We start from the raw sequence: 15,960 nt of genomic DNA on the forward strand, positions 1-15,960 counted from the left end.
TAACCAAAATTGAATGAGCATTTTTTCAGAGCTGCAGTCAGCTGCAAAGCCTGAATTTACCAAAGGCCAATATCAGTCTTATACAACACACTTCAGTCTGCCCAGCGCTTGTCTGCTAAAGCACTCTTTTAGCCTCTCATACAGCCAACCCATCAGCCGGGCTCTTGTCTCTGATTTAGTCAGACTCCGTTCTTTGCTCACGTTCAAGGCTGTGGTAATGTGGAATTAGTATGCAGAGAAGCAGACAGACGGCACTGTGGATCTAATAGGTAGCCAGACTGAAGAAGAAGACTAGAGTGGGGGGGGGGGCCTCCTCCTATATTCCCTTTCCCTTTCCCTTGTATCGCCTGGTTCCCCATGCCCTGTCCCCAAATCTTAATGGGACGTCAGACGGACAGCCTTGCCTGAATATAGCAGGGAGAGCATCCTCCTCTCCCCACCCTTGTTGTCTCTCAAAAAAAAAAAAAAAAAAGAGACTCCTCCACCCCCCCCCCCCCCATCCTCCATGCCCCTCTTGCTCCCACACTACTAGCACCCATAGCTTCTCAGGGCTATTGAGGGGGTCCCAGACACCCTCCGCTCTTCAGCCCCTCAGCCCTAACTCTGCATAAATTAGGCACGTCTCCCTGGTGTCTCGTCAGCCGGTCGGGGCACGCCTGGCCCCGGGTCTGCCATCTCCCAATCTGCTGCTCTTGCTCCCCTCATGCTGTCACCTTCTGTCTCCCTCCACCTCCCCCATCTACTGTATTCTATCAATCCCTGATTTATTTTGACCAGGCATCCTCGAGCTTTGTCTCCTTTTTTCTAATCTTATTTCCATTCTGTTCCTGAATGTTTCTTATTTCTTCCAAAATCACTAGCACTTCCTGTTCTCTCCTGTTTCTTTTTCTTATTTTCCCCCCTAAATCTCTTGACACACTCACTCTCACCTCACCTGCTTTATATTCTCCACATTTTCTCTATCTCTACTTTTCTTATCCTTCCAGCACTGTGTTACCTAGATCAACCATCCTCTCCTCTCCTCTCCTCTCCTCTCCTCTCCTCTCCTCTCCTCTCCTCTCCTCTCCTCTCCTCTCCTCTCCTCTCCTCTCCTCTCCTCCACCTCTTCCTCCTTTTCAGCCAGGATATTGTTTACATCTGTCTTGCTAATCACCAGCAGAGCCTCTTTAGACCTCACAGATGTTGCAATAATACAGGGGATTAGCAGGCTTAACACTCTGGCTTATTTGGGGAGTTTTCCCGATGGCCTGGCAGTGAAGCCCGTCAGTTCCTCTGAATTTGACCTTTTTTTTTACTGCTCCACTCTGTGCTGAGATTCAGCAATCCTGCATCTCTTTGATTTGTGATTTTTACAAGCGTCTGGCATGCTGATGTTGTTTTATCCAGATCGGTGCTCTGTGCTTTCACTGTCTGCAGTTACATCAGTGCTTGGATTAAATTATATTACAGACCTGAAATGGTTGACATATGACACAGTTTTAGCATTTTTTTAGCAGCTTCTTTACCTCACATTTTAAATGGACATAATATGAATTTTCATATCATTCACATTTTTATATGCTAACCATAATATCTGCCAGGTCTCCTTCTGATGTAGCTAGCCAGTACTGTGTTAGCTTCTTTCTCTGCTCACCATGGTGATGCTTTAACCTCTCCAGTCTCCTCTGCTCTCCTCTTTAACTCAGTGCTGAAAGATAATTAGATGGTCTTCTCAGACTCAGCATCTATGCTGCTCGTCCATGCGTCATGCAGTGCAACCAAGTGCTGTTTTATGACCAAGCAGATCCAGTGTGTGTGTGTGTGTGTGTGTGGGGGGGGGGCGTGCATGCGTGTGTTTGGGGTCAATGTATTTCTGTCTGGATCCTAATCCCAAAGGTGATATTAGTCTGGTAGGGGGCAACCCATCCCCCCAGTTTATGTGTGTGTGTGTGTGTGTGTGTGCTGGAAGCGTTAGGGTCAGCCAGGAAGCCCAGACAGGCTCAACCTTGACCTCTGACCCATGACTGTCTGCTATAGCTCAGGGGTCGTGCACACTACTGATACAGACAGCTGATAGACGCTCAAACAAATGCACACACACACACACGCACATATGACCAGCCCCCCCGCCCCCCGTAATAAACAACAGTTTGGTGTGTCTGTGGAGATGATGACACAAACAGCGTCATCCCTGGTAGCTGTACGCTGACAGTGCATGCATGTGTGATTTAAGCACACATAGTGCTTCCTCATCTTACACGTTAAGCTCTCCTCTGCAGCTACACCTGTCTAGTGAAGCTTTTAAGTAAAAAATAAAAACGTATGTATATGTATAATACATGGTTAATTTAATTTAAGAACACACAACATTTTATGAATATTACTGAACTCATTCCACAAATTAAAGGGTCTTGTTTTCACTAATCACTGTATTTTATTTGCTTATATGTTCACAGTTGCAGTCAGGAGGGCCACTATGGAGCTGAAAAGTAGCGATCAAGCTTCCACCGTTCGACTGCAGGCAACAAAGCACACACGCTGTCTGTAGCCAGTGTCTCTGAACATGTTTAGCCTTGGCCGCATATGGATAATGCCTCCTCAACACCTGCAAGAATAGTCAGTTAGACACACACCATTAGAGTCTGATTATCACTTCTCTGGTCTGCAGTCTTTGTGGATGTGGACAGGTAAGTTGGAGCTGCTTCTAAAAGGTAAGTTTAGAGGTTGAATCAATTTAAGAGCTGTCAGAAGTGTAAAATGGAGCAATATTTTTCAAAATTAGTTTCATTAGATATGAATTACTATATTTGAGACCAATTTTAGGTCGCAGATTGGATGAGACCCCAAGGGGTCTTTCTTTTCAGACGGTAATTTACATTCAAGTATTTGACTAGAAAATCATTTGACAAGAGTTTTATTACTTCCCTCTTTTCTGTGGGACATTATGTACACATACATATTTATACATTCTTTTTCATAATGTAATGAACTTATCATAAAACACTAAATGAGACTGTCAAATGCCAAAAGTTTTGCCCTGATGTGATGTGCATTATATTATCAATAAAACTGAACTATTTGTGAAATGAAAAACTGTCTCGGTTGTTTTTTTTTTACTCTTCTGTTTAAGTCTTGTTTCTATAAATGTCAGTAATGTTTGCTGGGATTAAAGTTGGACCTCTCAGTTATAGGATAAGACTGATGTTACTGTATGTCTTTCTTTCTGTCCACAAATCCAATGAAGAGACGCAGACCAACATTGAAATGAAGCCACTAAAAAGTGTTGTCTGTGTATCCAAAGCCTTATTCCTTAAACCAAAAATGATTGAAAACACATCAGTGAGCTACACTGTGTGATATTTCCCTTTATTACAGGGAAAATGGGCACTGTAGTTTATTTTAAGTCCGTCCCACATAGACTGTCCTAGTGCCATAAATACTCAGTAGTGCTCCAAATTAGTGGTTGAAAGTAGTCTCCAAAAAAACTCACATTTTGTTCTTGCTTGAGTGACATTTGCTAAAAATTACAGTGCTCAGGTGTAGGAAATTAGTAGAAAATAACTGGAATATAAAATATAGACAGCCTCCTCCTTTAAAGAATAGTATAAATGCAGTATTGATCATTGATATAAGTACCATGTAAGATGTGGTATGAGAAGCTATAAAAGCTTGTTCAATGCGATTACTCTGATTATTTCAGCAGTGGCTGAAGGGTTGGAAGGGGAACAGTTAAACGTAGTGGCCTAAATCTGTGGTGTCAATTAGGTGTCTTTGTGTTTGAGCAGCAGGGGTGTTGAAGCGAGTTGCTGGAGCTGAAGGAAACTCTGAACAATGATACACATTCATAACCGCACACACACACACACACACACACACTGCTCCCATGTTTTGTGGGGATCACACCTCCTTTTGTTTTCCCCCAACAGCCAGTAGAGGCGATGCCCCACTGCCCTCAGTGTGCTCCACTGCTCTGACTGAAATGGGCTCCCTGCTCCCCTCTGGCCCCCCACTCTCCCCCAGTACTGTCCCCTCCGCTCTGGGCTCCCCAGCCCTTGGCCTCCCCCTGACTCATACTGACCTGAAATTAGGGCCAGGCAAGCCTTCATAGCCAGGCCAACATAAAAGGAGATCTGTGTGTGTGTATGTGTGTGTTTGCGTGTGTGCACCATGGCCCTGAAAGAAAGTAGGAGATTATCCCATTCTGTGTGTCCAGTCACCAGTGCAGTATTGACCACGGTGGGCCACCCAGGGAGTGTCCAGCCAGCCGTGAGATGGCCTGGTATACATGCTTACTGGCCATGCTAGATTCCCCCACTCTCACCGGGGAGAAGGCCAAGCACTACGGGCTGGACGCTTTCTAAAAACACTGGTGTCTGTACGCGGAGTGACCTGCCCTCGACACGCAGGGACACACACACACACACATTTCAGCGTACCCTCTGTACAGTCAAAGACATTGCCATCAGGTCGTTTTCTGTGTCCTGTGAGGCGAGGCGGAGGTCATTGGGAAGGTGGAAAACCTCTTTAATGGTGGGAATGATACCATAACACCTATAGATAGAGTTACGGATCATGTCACATACAGTGTACAACACTGACAGCAAGGCCTGCTCACTGCTGATGGTAAATGTGAAGACGAGCGGGAAGAAATTTAGTTTTTATGTGGAAGTATTGAATTCATAGTTTCTCTTTTTGTTTCACTGATTAGCTCTATATAATCTTAACATTACAGTATGTTCATCTAAAATATATGAATTGTCTGTAATAATAATTGATATCTGTTCATTTTGTATTTACATCAACATTTCATTTGAAAAAATACAGCATAAAATGACAATATAGAGACCACATTTACAAAGTAGTGGAACAGTGAATTAAACCTTTACAGTTTCTACCTTACAAACACAAAAGATATGAACACAGTGTTTCAGGGTTTATTAAAACTCTTTCCAACCTGACAGCTACACTATAGACTCTCTGACATAAACAGCTCCCAGGGCTGTAAAAGTAGCCCATTGTTGACCTAAACAAACCCTCAGTGGTCAACTAACTGTCTGTTAATTGGTCAGCTGTTTGTTTGTGGATGGAGAGTGTCTAACATCCTTGGCCGTTAGCAACACAAAGGCCTTTAACAGCAGGAAGGAGATGCACAAAGCTCATTAGCAGTAAAAACAAATAAGAGAATTTATAGGGAGGAGTGTATTCACTGTATTGTTTTTCTCATGCGTATAAACTATGAATAATGGGTTTTAGTGAAGCAAGAAAGCCATTCAAATAATATCATGTAATTTATTCTTTTTTTTGCTTTTATTTTATTTTATGTATTGGAATAAACTGGCTGGAATAAACAATGTTATGTGTCATTCAAAATGAACATATTATTTATTTTACATTAGCAAAGTTAAAATTGTTTGATTTAAACACATAGCACATAGATATGTTACAGCCTCTTCACTGCATGAAATGTGGGCCTTCAGGGTTGTGGTTTTTTTTTTAGCTTTTTTTAAAAAAAACATAGTCTCTTAGTGGCAAAATTTGCTCATGAGGTGAATTACATGAACAGCACAGAAAGATGCAGAAAGGATGAGAGATCAAATTAATATTACAGGACAAAACAAAAAATCAGCCGAGCACACTGAATCTTTTTACCATAATAAACAATTGCTGTTATTTATTATGGTGAGTTTAAAAAAAATAAAAATAAAAAAATAAATGATTGTGCTAGAAGTAATATATTTTTATGATGATTTTTTTTTAAATGTGTGTCCATCAGTTTTTTTCTTTCACATATCAAGCAATTTTATTTTAATTCCACAGCAGTTACATGTTATTGCCTCTCATGGGATATTAATAATAAAAAAGAAAGTGTGTGGCTTTTTGTTTTACACAATAAACCTCAAATACAGTATGGTTTAATTTCCTCAATTGGATTCATTAAAAGTAACTCAGTTGCCCAGTGTTAAGTGTATTCAAGGCCCTCAGGATTGATGTGTGTTTTATATACTGAGACCATTTACATTAATAAGGCAAGAATATACAGTTCACATTTACAATATAGTACGAAGCACTCATTTACATAATACAATTCAGTGTTAATTGTCTGTTTATTTTACACTGTAGGTGATGATCTTAAATGCCTGATCATCATTGCGATCCAATAATAGCAACACTGAAGACAAAATACAAAACATTTCATCCACCCTCAAATGAGCGTGTATGATAAAATGTGTGTTAAGTAAAATAAAACAGGAAAGTTGTGTGTTTCAATGCAAAAGTTAAAGTATACTGTACATGTGAAATGATACATGTATATGAATGCCTTAGCATCCATAGAAAACATCTTCAAAGAGTTCATCTGTGGCCCACTAATGTGTCATCCTAGCACACAAAATGAAATTCTTATGTAAGCGTTCTAATTTCAGACCCCAGTGACTGTTCTCACACTCACGTGTAATGAAAGGCTGACTAAAGAATTATGTTGATGTGGTTTTACAGTGTAGCTCTTGAGATCCTCACACAATTTTGGGGAGAAAAAATGTACTTTTATTTGTAAGCTTGTATTGTTTCTGGTCAATTGTAAACCGTGAAATAATGAAATCAGCTCTGTTTTAATTTGGGGCAACCTTCCATGCTCACTATGTCTCTCTCTCTGAGTGTGTGTGTGTGTGTGTGTGTGTGTGTGTGTGTGTGTGTGTGTGTGTGTGTGTGTGTGTGTGTGTGTGTGTGTGTGTGTGTGTGTGTGTGTGTGTGTGTGTGTAGGGGCTGTCTCCCAGGCTCCCCTGAACTTGGTAAACCCCTAGACATCTAATAAAATCTGCAGGCTCAACCCACAGTCAACACAGAGGAGCAAGTTGAGGGTAACAGAGAGGTTGCCAAAAGGGGGGGTTATGGTAGAGTCAGGACTGGGATGGGTGGGGTCGACAGGTTTGTTGGTGGTGTGGGGGTGCAGCATGCATTAAAAAAAAGTCTGAGAACTTGGAGCCTAGTTTGTCATGCTAACTGCAGTGATGCCATTGAATGTGGACGCAGGGAGCAGAAGGTTCACAGGACCCCGGCCATTCTCATGCAAAGTCTGTCAGAGCCTTCTCCTTCGTCCATCCACCCACCCACCCATCCACCCATCCACCCCCCAGCTTTTCCTCTTGCAGAAGAAATACATACATGTTTATAAATGGGCACACACTCACTGAAACCAGGGTAGGGTGCCCCTTTCTTTATACTTGCTGTGTGTGCAAATATGTAAAAATGTACGGCGGAAGAGTGGAAAAATCCTCACGTAAAAACATGCGACACACTCACAAAAAACATGATAACAGAAATGAAAATCCATAAGTAACAGTGTTGTAGAAAAGATAATCTTATAGCCTTAATTGTTAATATTTATGAAAAATGTTAAATTCAACATAAATAAACACTCTTCAAATCTGCCGCAATTAACACTCATCCTAATCTTCCCATGACCTTGACACTACCTTGACAGGCAGTGGTGTGAAATTGACCTCATTTCCTGACTGATTGTGAAAACCAATTTTCTACCGCATGTTCCAACAAAACACATTCAAATTTCTATTTTGGCCTCTCTATTAAATCACCCTCTCGCCCTGATTCTTATTTTTTGCTCGATGCTTGTCTGCACTCATCTGTTTCAACTGATCTGGAGATCGGGGAGGCTACAACTCATTTAGTGTTGAGTCTGTTCAAATGCCAAGTGGTGAAAATGTCAGCCGCAGTACAAGCAGAAACACCTATACATGTACTCTCTTTAAATGCAAACACTCCATGCAAATGAATGTGCTACCCCCTCCAGGCACAAAACAGTGAGGAGAGGTAACAAGCATACAAACACATATGTGTGTATGTGTGTGTGTGTGTGTGTGTGTGTGTGTGTGTGTGTGTGTGTGTGTGTGTGTGTGTGTGCACGTGCACGTGTAGGTGCTCAGATTTATGTGTTTCGGATTTATGCGTACATAGTTTCACAACCAGAGACTGAGGGACACTCTATTTGTATTTGTATGTGTGTGTGTGTGTGTGTGTGTGTGTGTGTGTGTGTGTGTGTGTGTGTGTGTGTGTGTGTGTGTGTGTGTGTGTATGTGTGAAAATGTTTGCTTTTGTGCCCCCTCATCTGCACTTGGAGCAGCCGTTTGGAGCCTGTATTTGATTGAGTGAAGGCCAACGCAGCCTGAACACTCCCTCTAATGGAAGAGTGGAGCCCAGCAGCTCAGTAATGCACTGACCCCAGAGCTTTTACAACGCTGCCAGCCGATAAGTGGCAATATGCTGGATCTTATAAAATTAACAAGACTGTGCAATGGGGAGAGGGAGCTTGGAGGGTGGCGGTGGGAGAGGATGACGTCCCTATAGCACTTATAAATATTAGCATGCATGCATTTAGAGGACTATAGCAGTTCTTGACAGAGTTTTATAGCCATGGCAGTGTGATTTTATATTTTTTCACTCGTTTCTCAGCTTTTTTAAGGGAATTTTACAAGAAAACATTTACAGGCCCGTTTATGTTAGATAAAACGTCTCTCAAGGCGTTTTAATGCTGGTGAATTTATGAAAACTGCCATGGAGCCAGGTGCTGGAGAAATGAACCGGCTTTCAAAGTGACAGCAACTGCATGGGTCCCAACCAGCATGGCTTTGCAAGGGCACCACAGGGGTGTGAACATGTGTGTATAAGTGGATGTTTACCATACATTCCCTCCCAAGCCTCCTATGCTGTGACATCCACAGTATAAGCTCAAAGTCAAATAGGCTTAATGCCTGGTTATGCAGCATCTATTGTGTTTCGGGTAAAGAGGGTCTCATCCAACCAGAACAAGACATTTTGAAGCGCTCCTCAATACAACATGCAAAATGATATTACAGCCGTAGCCACTATCTCAATGTATCCAAATCTGATTCACGTTTGAGAAAGGCTTTATTCTTGCGTGCCTCCCACTATAACCTCCTCACCTTTCTCACACAGGATCAGGGTGGGTTTGTGCGCGCGGGAAGGCTGCATTTGTGTGCATTTTCGCTCATATACTGTGCATTTGTGACAGCTATTGTCTGCCAGTGCTCCAGCAGGGGCTTCAAAGTGAATTATTCATGCAAGATTTGAATACATGCAAATGGTTCACTCCCCTCTCTTGGCACAGATCCAGGTTACCTATGGCAACGGCACCTTCAAGAAGCATCTTTTTACCCCTCCTCTTTCTCCTTCTCCTAGGCACCCGCCCTCAAACCATGTTATCCACCCAGTGGTATTGTTTCGATTGTTGCAATACCAGGCAGGGTGGTTGCACGCTGTAGGGTGGCAGGATATCCCATAATTCACAGTCAAGGTCAAAGGCAGGGAGGATGGGAGATGGAGGGATGGGGAGCGGACAGATGGAAGGAGGACAGGATCCCTCCATCCAGCTGCTTGGATGTGAAGTTCAGAAGCCGACAAGCAGCCACTGGTAAAGAAAGCTAAGCGGTTTCAGGTGGTGAATGATGCGACAGACTGGACACACACTCACCTGCTCTTCAGATTTAGTCACAGCTCACTAACCAGTGCTGCAAAACAAGATAAGCACCATTACTTAAACGTCTTATTTGCTTTTACATACCTGAATCAATTATTCTCAGAGTAACACTAATAAATAAAAATATTTTGTACTTTTTGAAGAAAATAATATTGTACAGCAATGCTACATCTAAAATGTTTCATTTTAGGATTCAGGTTTTGTGTGATTTGTGTGTGCTTAATTCACTTGATGGAATTGGAAATGCTATTAAGTGAGTGATTAAGTTTACTGTTTTATTACATATTTCAGTAAATGTTCATATATAATGGCTAATTTCTAAGTATAAGCTTTCTTGTTTTTTTTCTTTATTGATCACTTTGCAATTAAGTTAATATAAATGCACTAATAAAAAATAAAAAAAATTCATAACAAGGGTGTGATTTCAAATTTCTTGAAAATGTTCATAATTATAATCTTTCTTTTTTTTTTTTTACCTTATATGTCATTGTAACATATACTGTGTGTGTGTGTGTGTGTGTGTGTATATATATATAATAATAAAAACTATATTATAAATTATAGAAATGAATGCATTTAAATACCATGTTTAGTGTATAACTAGTCTTTGTAGAGTTTAACGATATGAATTTACTGATTTTGTTTCACAAAATTTTCTTCTGTAAAATGGACACATAAAAAGCAGCAATCACACCATCAAGAAAGCAACAGTAACAAAAAACAAAAATTAGTAAAGTGAAGAGTAAAAGTGGTCAGTGGGCAGAGGGCAGGTCAAGTTCAGGCCATGGGCTGATCAGAGCCTAACTAACCTTCATAATGGTCCAGGATACACAAACCACTCATTGCTGCCACCTACTGACAGTCAATGGATTGGTGGTCTCCTACATGTGGGTCAGAAATGATGAATTTAATTGATATAGACTATAATGTTGTAATTTTACATGACCATATGTGCCATACTTTATATCATCCTTTGTTCTATTAGTCTTACTTAAACATTGTTTTTAGGGGAATAGGTGCAAAACACAGAAACAAGTATTTGTGATGTTGTAGTAATGCAATTAAAAACAGCAAATTTCATGTATTTCAGCAAAATAAAAAATATCAGTAGTTGAACCACTGAAGGTTGAACATTTTTAGGTGACAAGTAAAAATATATTGTGACTACTCAACGTTAATTCAAATTTCAATAGTGAGACCCCTCTCTAATGTTTCTGGTGGTTTGATTACTATTGCTTATCATGTGGCCCCCTCAAGTGGACAAAAGAATTCATTGCTCAGTGTTGTACGAGGACACTTTATTGTATGGTCAGTTTTGCTTGAAATGACTGCAATTTTATATCGTTGGAATTACCTTTGATATGTACATTAGCAGGAAATTGTATTGCTCCTAATTTAAAATTAAACTTGTGATTGAATTAACAACTTTGGTTCCTTTCCGTACTTTATAGGTACACAATGCTTTGCAATCAAGTTAAAGCAAATCATTTGGACATCAATGTATGCAGTTTTTTTTTTAAAGATAAAAAGATATTAATAATATCCACATAGACCAAAATCTGCAATATATATATATATATTATTTATAATGATAGATATAGATTTATTTCTCATATATTTGATTTTCCTCCACTTGTTAGACATTATAATACTATAACATTACACCTCAGTGTTGGATGGACAGTGAAACTGTGCAGTCCTGCTGACATGATCACTCTCCTACAATCATTTGTTCCATCAAATTCAATTCAAATCAACATTGGCACCATCACAAAACTGAAATTCAAAACATATTGCATAATCAGCCTTTTGTTACAAGAAGGCACAAAACATGTATCCCTGCACGATCAGGCTATTTGAACTCAAATTGAGAAACAAAGTGATTAAAATGAAGATAAAAACAATAAAACTTATTATGAACAAAGTTCTGTCTGTTGATTACAGGATTAAGTTGAAAGGACATTGTCAATCTGATAAAGTGCAAGCGTTATATTATTAACACAACACAAACAAAACCTTCCACATCCACCTGACATAACAAGCCAGTCTGTATCCACACATCCCCACTCGTAATCACTTAAGTCACCCTGATGGTATCATTACTTAAAGCAAAGCTGTGATATATACAATTTAAAGAGATGTTTCTCTCCCAATACACCTTCCAGTGAATCCTTACTGTGCATTAACCAAGTTTAGGACGCTCAGTTTTCGTGTCCCTCTGTCCACTCTCACCCTCACCCTCACATCCTGTCTGAATGGAACAGGAGTGCGCAGCTGGACGGCCCCGAAGTGTGATTAAGTGCAGAGACTTATTGTTGCCATATGACAGACATGACCACCTCTCTCATGCCATGTCTCATTTTGTGCTTTCTTGTTGCCCCTCCTTTTCCCCTCCTCTCATTCAGACTGTGAAGTAGCCCATTTGATGCATTTTGAGCAAGAGGTTGTGCATGAGGTCAAATGTGGTGAAGCTAATCCCCACAGCAATGGGTCCTTTAAGCCAGTTCATGCTCAGGCCTTTGTATAGTCCATGTACAACTCCTTCCTGTGTTACGATCACACGAATAGTCCCCATAATTGTGCTGTAGGACGAGCCGGTAACGCCGGCTGTCTGCATGCGACGACGAACCACGTCCAGAGGGTATGAAGCAGACTGCCCAATCAGGCCTGCACAGGCACCAAAGGCCAAGCGCTCATAGGGATATGGTTGGGCTCTTTTTGTCTTTTCTAGAGTGAGACAAAAAGTGAAAAGTTGAACATCTGACAGACACATTTGTATTTAACTAAATATCTAGAAAAAAAATCTATTTACTCCACTGGTTTCAGGCATGAAAATAAAAACTCAAGTATTAATTGTCAGTACCTGTGTGTAGTTTTTTGAGGGTCTCGTATGTGAAGAATGTGATCCCTGCGTATGGGATGACACCCAGGATAGTGGGGGTGAAACCTCTGTAAAGGGTCTTCACACCTTCCTCTTGGGAGATCCGCACAAAGACATGCATGATGTTGCTATACCTGTTGGAAGAAGGAGAGTCAGGCAAGACATTAATTTACCAAACCAAGTACAATTTAGTAACCACGTTGCACTACAGTGGTGTACTTTATTATAATGACAAGACAAAAAAATAGGACTAATACACACAAAAGTGGACACAAAGAAAGAGAAGGATCCTTTGGTACACAGAAGAAGCTGTTATAGGAATATAACTTGGGACGGATACCTACATTTCTCTGGCTGTGACTGCCATCCGGGCTCGCACCATATCCAAAGGGTAGGTAAGCATAGCAGCAGTGGTTCCAGCCAGCGAGCCAGCCAGGAAACGTGGGAAAGGAGGAAGAGCTCTGAAAGAAACAACACTGCAATGAGTATCACAATAAAACATTTCTTTTGGTTAAAACATTATGTTTAAAAAAAAACCCAAAACAACTAATGAGAGATAAGTTCGACACTCACTTTCCCTGAAAACCAAAGTAGCTCCCCAGGAGTTTCTTGTACTGGTCATGAGAGCAGAACTGGATGGCAGCGTAGGGCATGACCCTTACCATGGTAGCAGAGTTGCCCCTCCACAGACTGAGCAGCCCATCCTTCATGTACGTACAGTAGATGAGCCTGAAGGCCTCCTGGGGACATCGTATGTTGAGTTAGGAGCAGATTTAGATGGCCTTCACATTTTAATATACTAATCATAGGTTGTACAATCCCATATGGCATTTACAAGACTAAATGTGATTTTTTTTTTAAATTGCTTATTATATAAACAAGGTACAATAACAGCAAAAGTGTCAAGACAAGTATTTATTTTGTATGTTTTTCTTGTTTATCAAAAATAAGCAATTCAGAATAATGTAAAGTGAAAGAAAGCAGGTAAACACTTATAGGCGAGACCTGTAACCATCAAATGTTTAGTATTTGTACTAGCTTAATGACTCAGCATTCAAATGATTATGTGTCAATGACTCATTGATAAATTGTTTACATGTTAACTTTGGTAAATCAATAATATATCAATTGCTTATTTGCCGATAAGATAGAAACCTGCACTCACCTTAGCTGAGAATCTGTTTGAGGACACTGTGGAACAACAAGAGACACAGTAAACCTCAGGGTTAAACATCACACTCTCTTGTGTAGGCTAAACATCTACTAAGAGGATTAGTAGTTTGTTAAGAACAGTTACAGTCAGTGAAAACTCTGGTACAAACTGAAAAACAGTAGATGCTTATACTGTTGTGTAATACACATACAAAGTTTAAGTCACTTACAGCCTTTTTTCTGTCTGCAAATTTTATATGTGGAAAACAAGATTATTGTGGAGAGTTGTTCTTGCCTTGAAAAATGATCTTGGTGCGATCCAGTGGTGCAATGACTGTTTTGGCAACAGCGCCAGCAAACGCACCGCACAGCAGTGTGTCCAGTGCAGTCCATCTGGGCCTCAAGTCCTGTTTCAACATAACAACACAGTTTCACAATGTATTATTTGTTTTTACATGTTGTCACATTACAATGATATAAAACTGAGCCCAACCCAAACACTGACCCCTTAAGATAAAAAAAAGATATCTTTACAACCTTATACTGGTTAGTGTTTAAAGTACGAACAAAAAAGCAGTAAGCTTAATCATTTATCTCTCTTTATGTGGACGTTTGAGCCCACAAACGTCACGTGCTTATCAGCTGAAATGCTCCCATGGATATCCCGCAGCTATGTTTTTGTGACGAGGCAGTAAAAATTGCACGTTAGAAGCAGATTGAATCAATTGTATGACAGAATCATAAGAAATAATACCTGACCACATTTCACTGAAGCATGTTTGTTTGTGAGTGTTGTTTGTGGGCACTCATGAGCATTCATTTGGGTGAAAAGGACAGTTGAATCCAGCTAACAATCACACCAACTGATAAAAAGAGCATTTGGCATGAATAAAAAAACTCTTGTTTTACAACTTTAACCCATGGAAGTTTCATATTCCAATCATTTGAATTAATGATAAAACTTGTGATGTATAAACATTATACCTCACTATATAATCAATTAACTTACCTACATATAGGCTACTTTTTGAGGTCAATTTAACACTTTTATAAAAATCTGCTGATATTTGCTAGACTAAACACACATGAAAATTTGCGTGGCTTTGGTTTTATAAATATGTCTTTCATAGAGACAAGAATAAACCATATACCACGATTCAGCTAATTTAATGTTGAGTACTGGTCCGTACACTGAAGGCAGCTTTAAGATTAGCGGGCACCTCTGCTATTTACAGCCATGTACTGTTCAGGCATGTCCTCTGAAGTATGAATAGTTCCCGGAAGGCTCTGAATTAATCACAACAGCAGCCACCATAGCACTGAAGAGGGCCTGACAGTCAGACATGTTTATGTTTGTTTTGAAGTTGATCATCATAAAGAATATGATCCAATTTCACAAATGTTGTCTTTTTAAAAAAAAAAGAATTCATACACTTTTTAACCTTAGTTAACTTAATCTAACGTCTAACATAGCTTGCGATTCCTATCCCAACTGTTCTAATTGTGTTAAAACAAGTACAGGACTGAAGCAATACATGTAAATGGGTCAAAAGAGAAAGAATACAAACCTTTGCCTGGCTGGAGGGTGGCAGAGCCAGCACTGTGGCCTGGGCCACTGGCAGACGGCTCTGGTGGTCGTGAACACGGTGGGCCATGTATGCCCTTCACAGATTACCAATACTGTCAGACAGTCAGTCACTCATCCAGAAAAGGACCCTGCGGAAGACAGTAAACGAGGACTTGTGTGGTGCAGTTCAAAACACTTCATTTGACAAAACAACAGTACCGCACCGTGTCAGTCATACGTGCGTGCACGTAGGTCTATATACATCCTACACAAACAGCGTAGCTTGTAAACAGGGTGTTGAATTGCACAAGCTCTGCTGTTAAAGCCACCGTCATTTTCTAGGACAAGTCTGTTAATATTAACCAATTATAAAAGTAATGTGAGCAGTAAAGTAAGTCACCACACCTCAAACAGATACAATTGCGAAGCATAGTTCAACTACAATGAATACACAGGCCCATGCATCTCTGATTACTGCAGATTAATCCGTTTATTGATTAAATGCTGCATTTTTCTGTTACCTGCACTTGTGTTTAGACGGGCTCCGTGTTTACAAATCTTCGATGTGCTCACCAGTCTGCCCAGATTCATGCACACATTTCTTGTTTGCTCGCTGGAGGCTGGTCAGGTCAGTCGCTCTCAAGCTTATAGATTTCAGCAGGCTGCGAAGTGTCTGCACGTCTTTCCACGTTGTTGACGTTTGGGAAGATGATTGTAAAAGACAGGTGTCAAACTGCGCCAGAACGTGCTGCTTATTTATAGATGGACGACGCCTGTAAGGAAACCGTGCACCGCCGCTTGGTTCTGCGTACAAGATTATTCGTGCTTTTCAAGGTCTTAAAGAAACTAGGGCAACGTTTACCAGTATTT

At 40.4% G+C, this 15,960-nt stretch overlaps 1 protein-coding gene across 1 annotated transcript; it reads right to left on the bottom strand.

Annotated features, from left to right (window-relative positions):
* Positions 1-11,314: 11,314 nt before the first annotated feature.
* Positions 11,315-15,960, bottom strand: LOC133985069 (mitochondrial coenzyme A transporter SLC25A42-like). The gene is made up of 8 exons (XM_062424627.1): positions 15,612-15,960; positions 15,092-15,239; positions 13,819-13,930; positions 13,537-13,562; positions 12,945-13,111; positions 12,716-12,832; positions 12,354-12,505; positions 11,315-12,217 (listed from the first exon to the last, which is right to left on the bottom strand). Exons 2-8 carry the CDS (start codon positions 15,176-15,178, stop codon positions 11,892-11,894), a joined length of 987 nt encoding a protein of 328 aa, XP_062280611.1. The 5' UTR covers positions 15,179-15,239; positions 15,612-15,960; the 3' UTR covers positions 11,315-11,891.

This window comes from Scomber scombrus, chromosome 8, assembly GCF_963691925.1.
Source record: "Scomber scombrus chromosome 8, fScoSco1.1, whole genome shotgun sequence".
Taxonomy (NCBI): domain Eukaryota; kingdom Metazoa; phylum Chordata; class Actinopteri; order Scombriformes; family Scombridae; genus Scomber; species Scomber scombrus.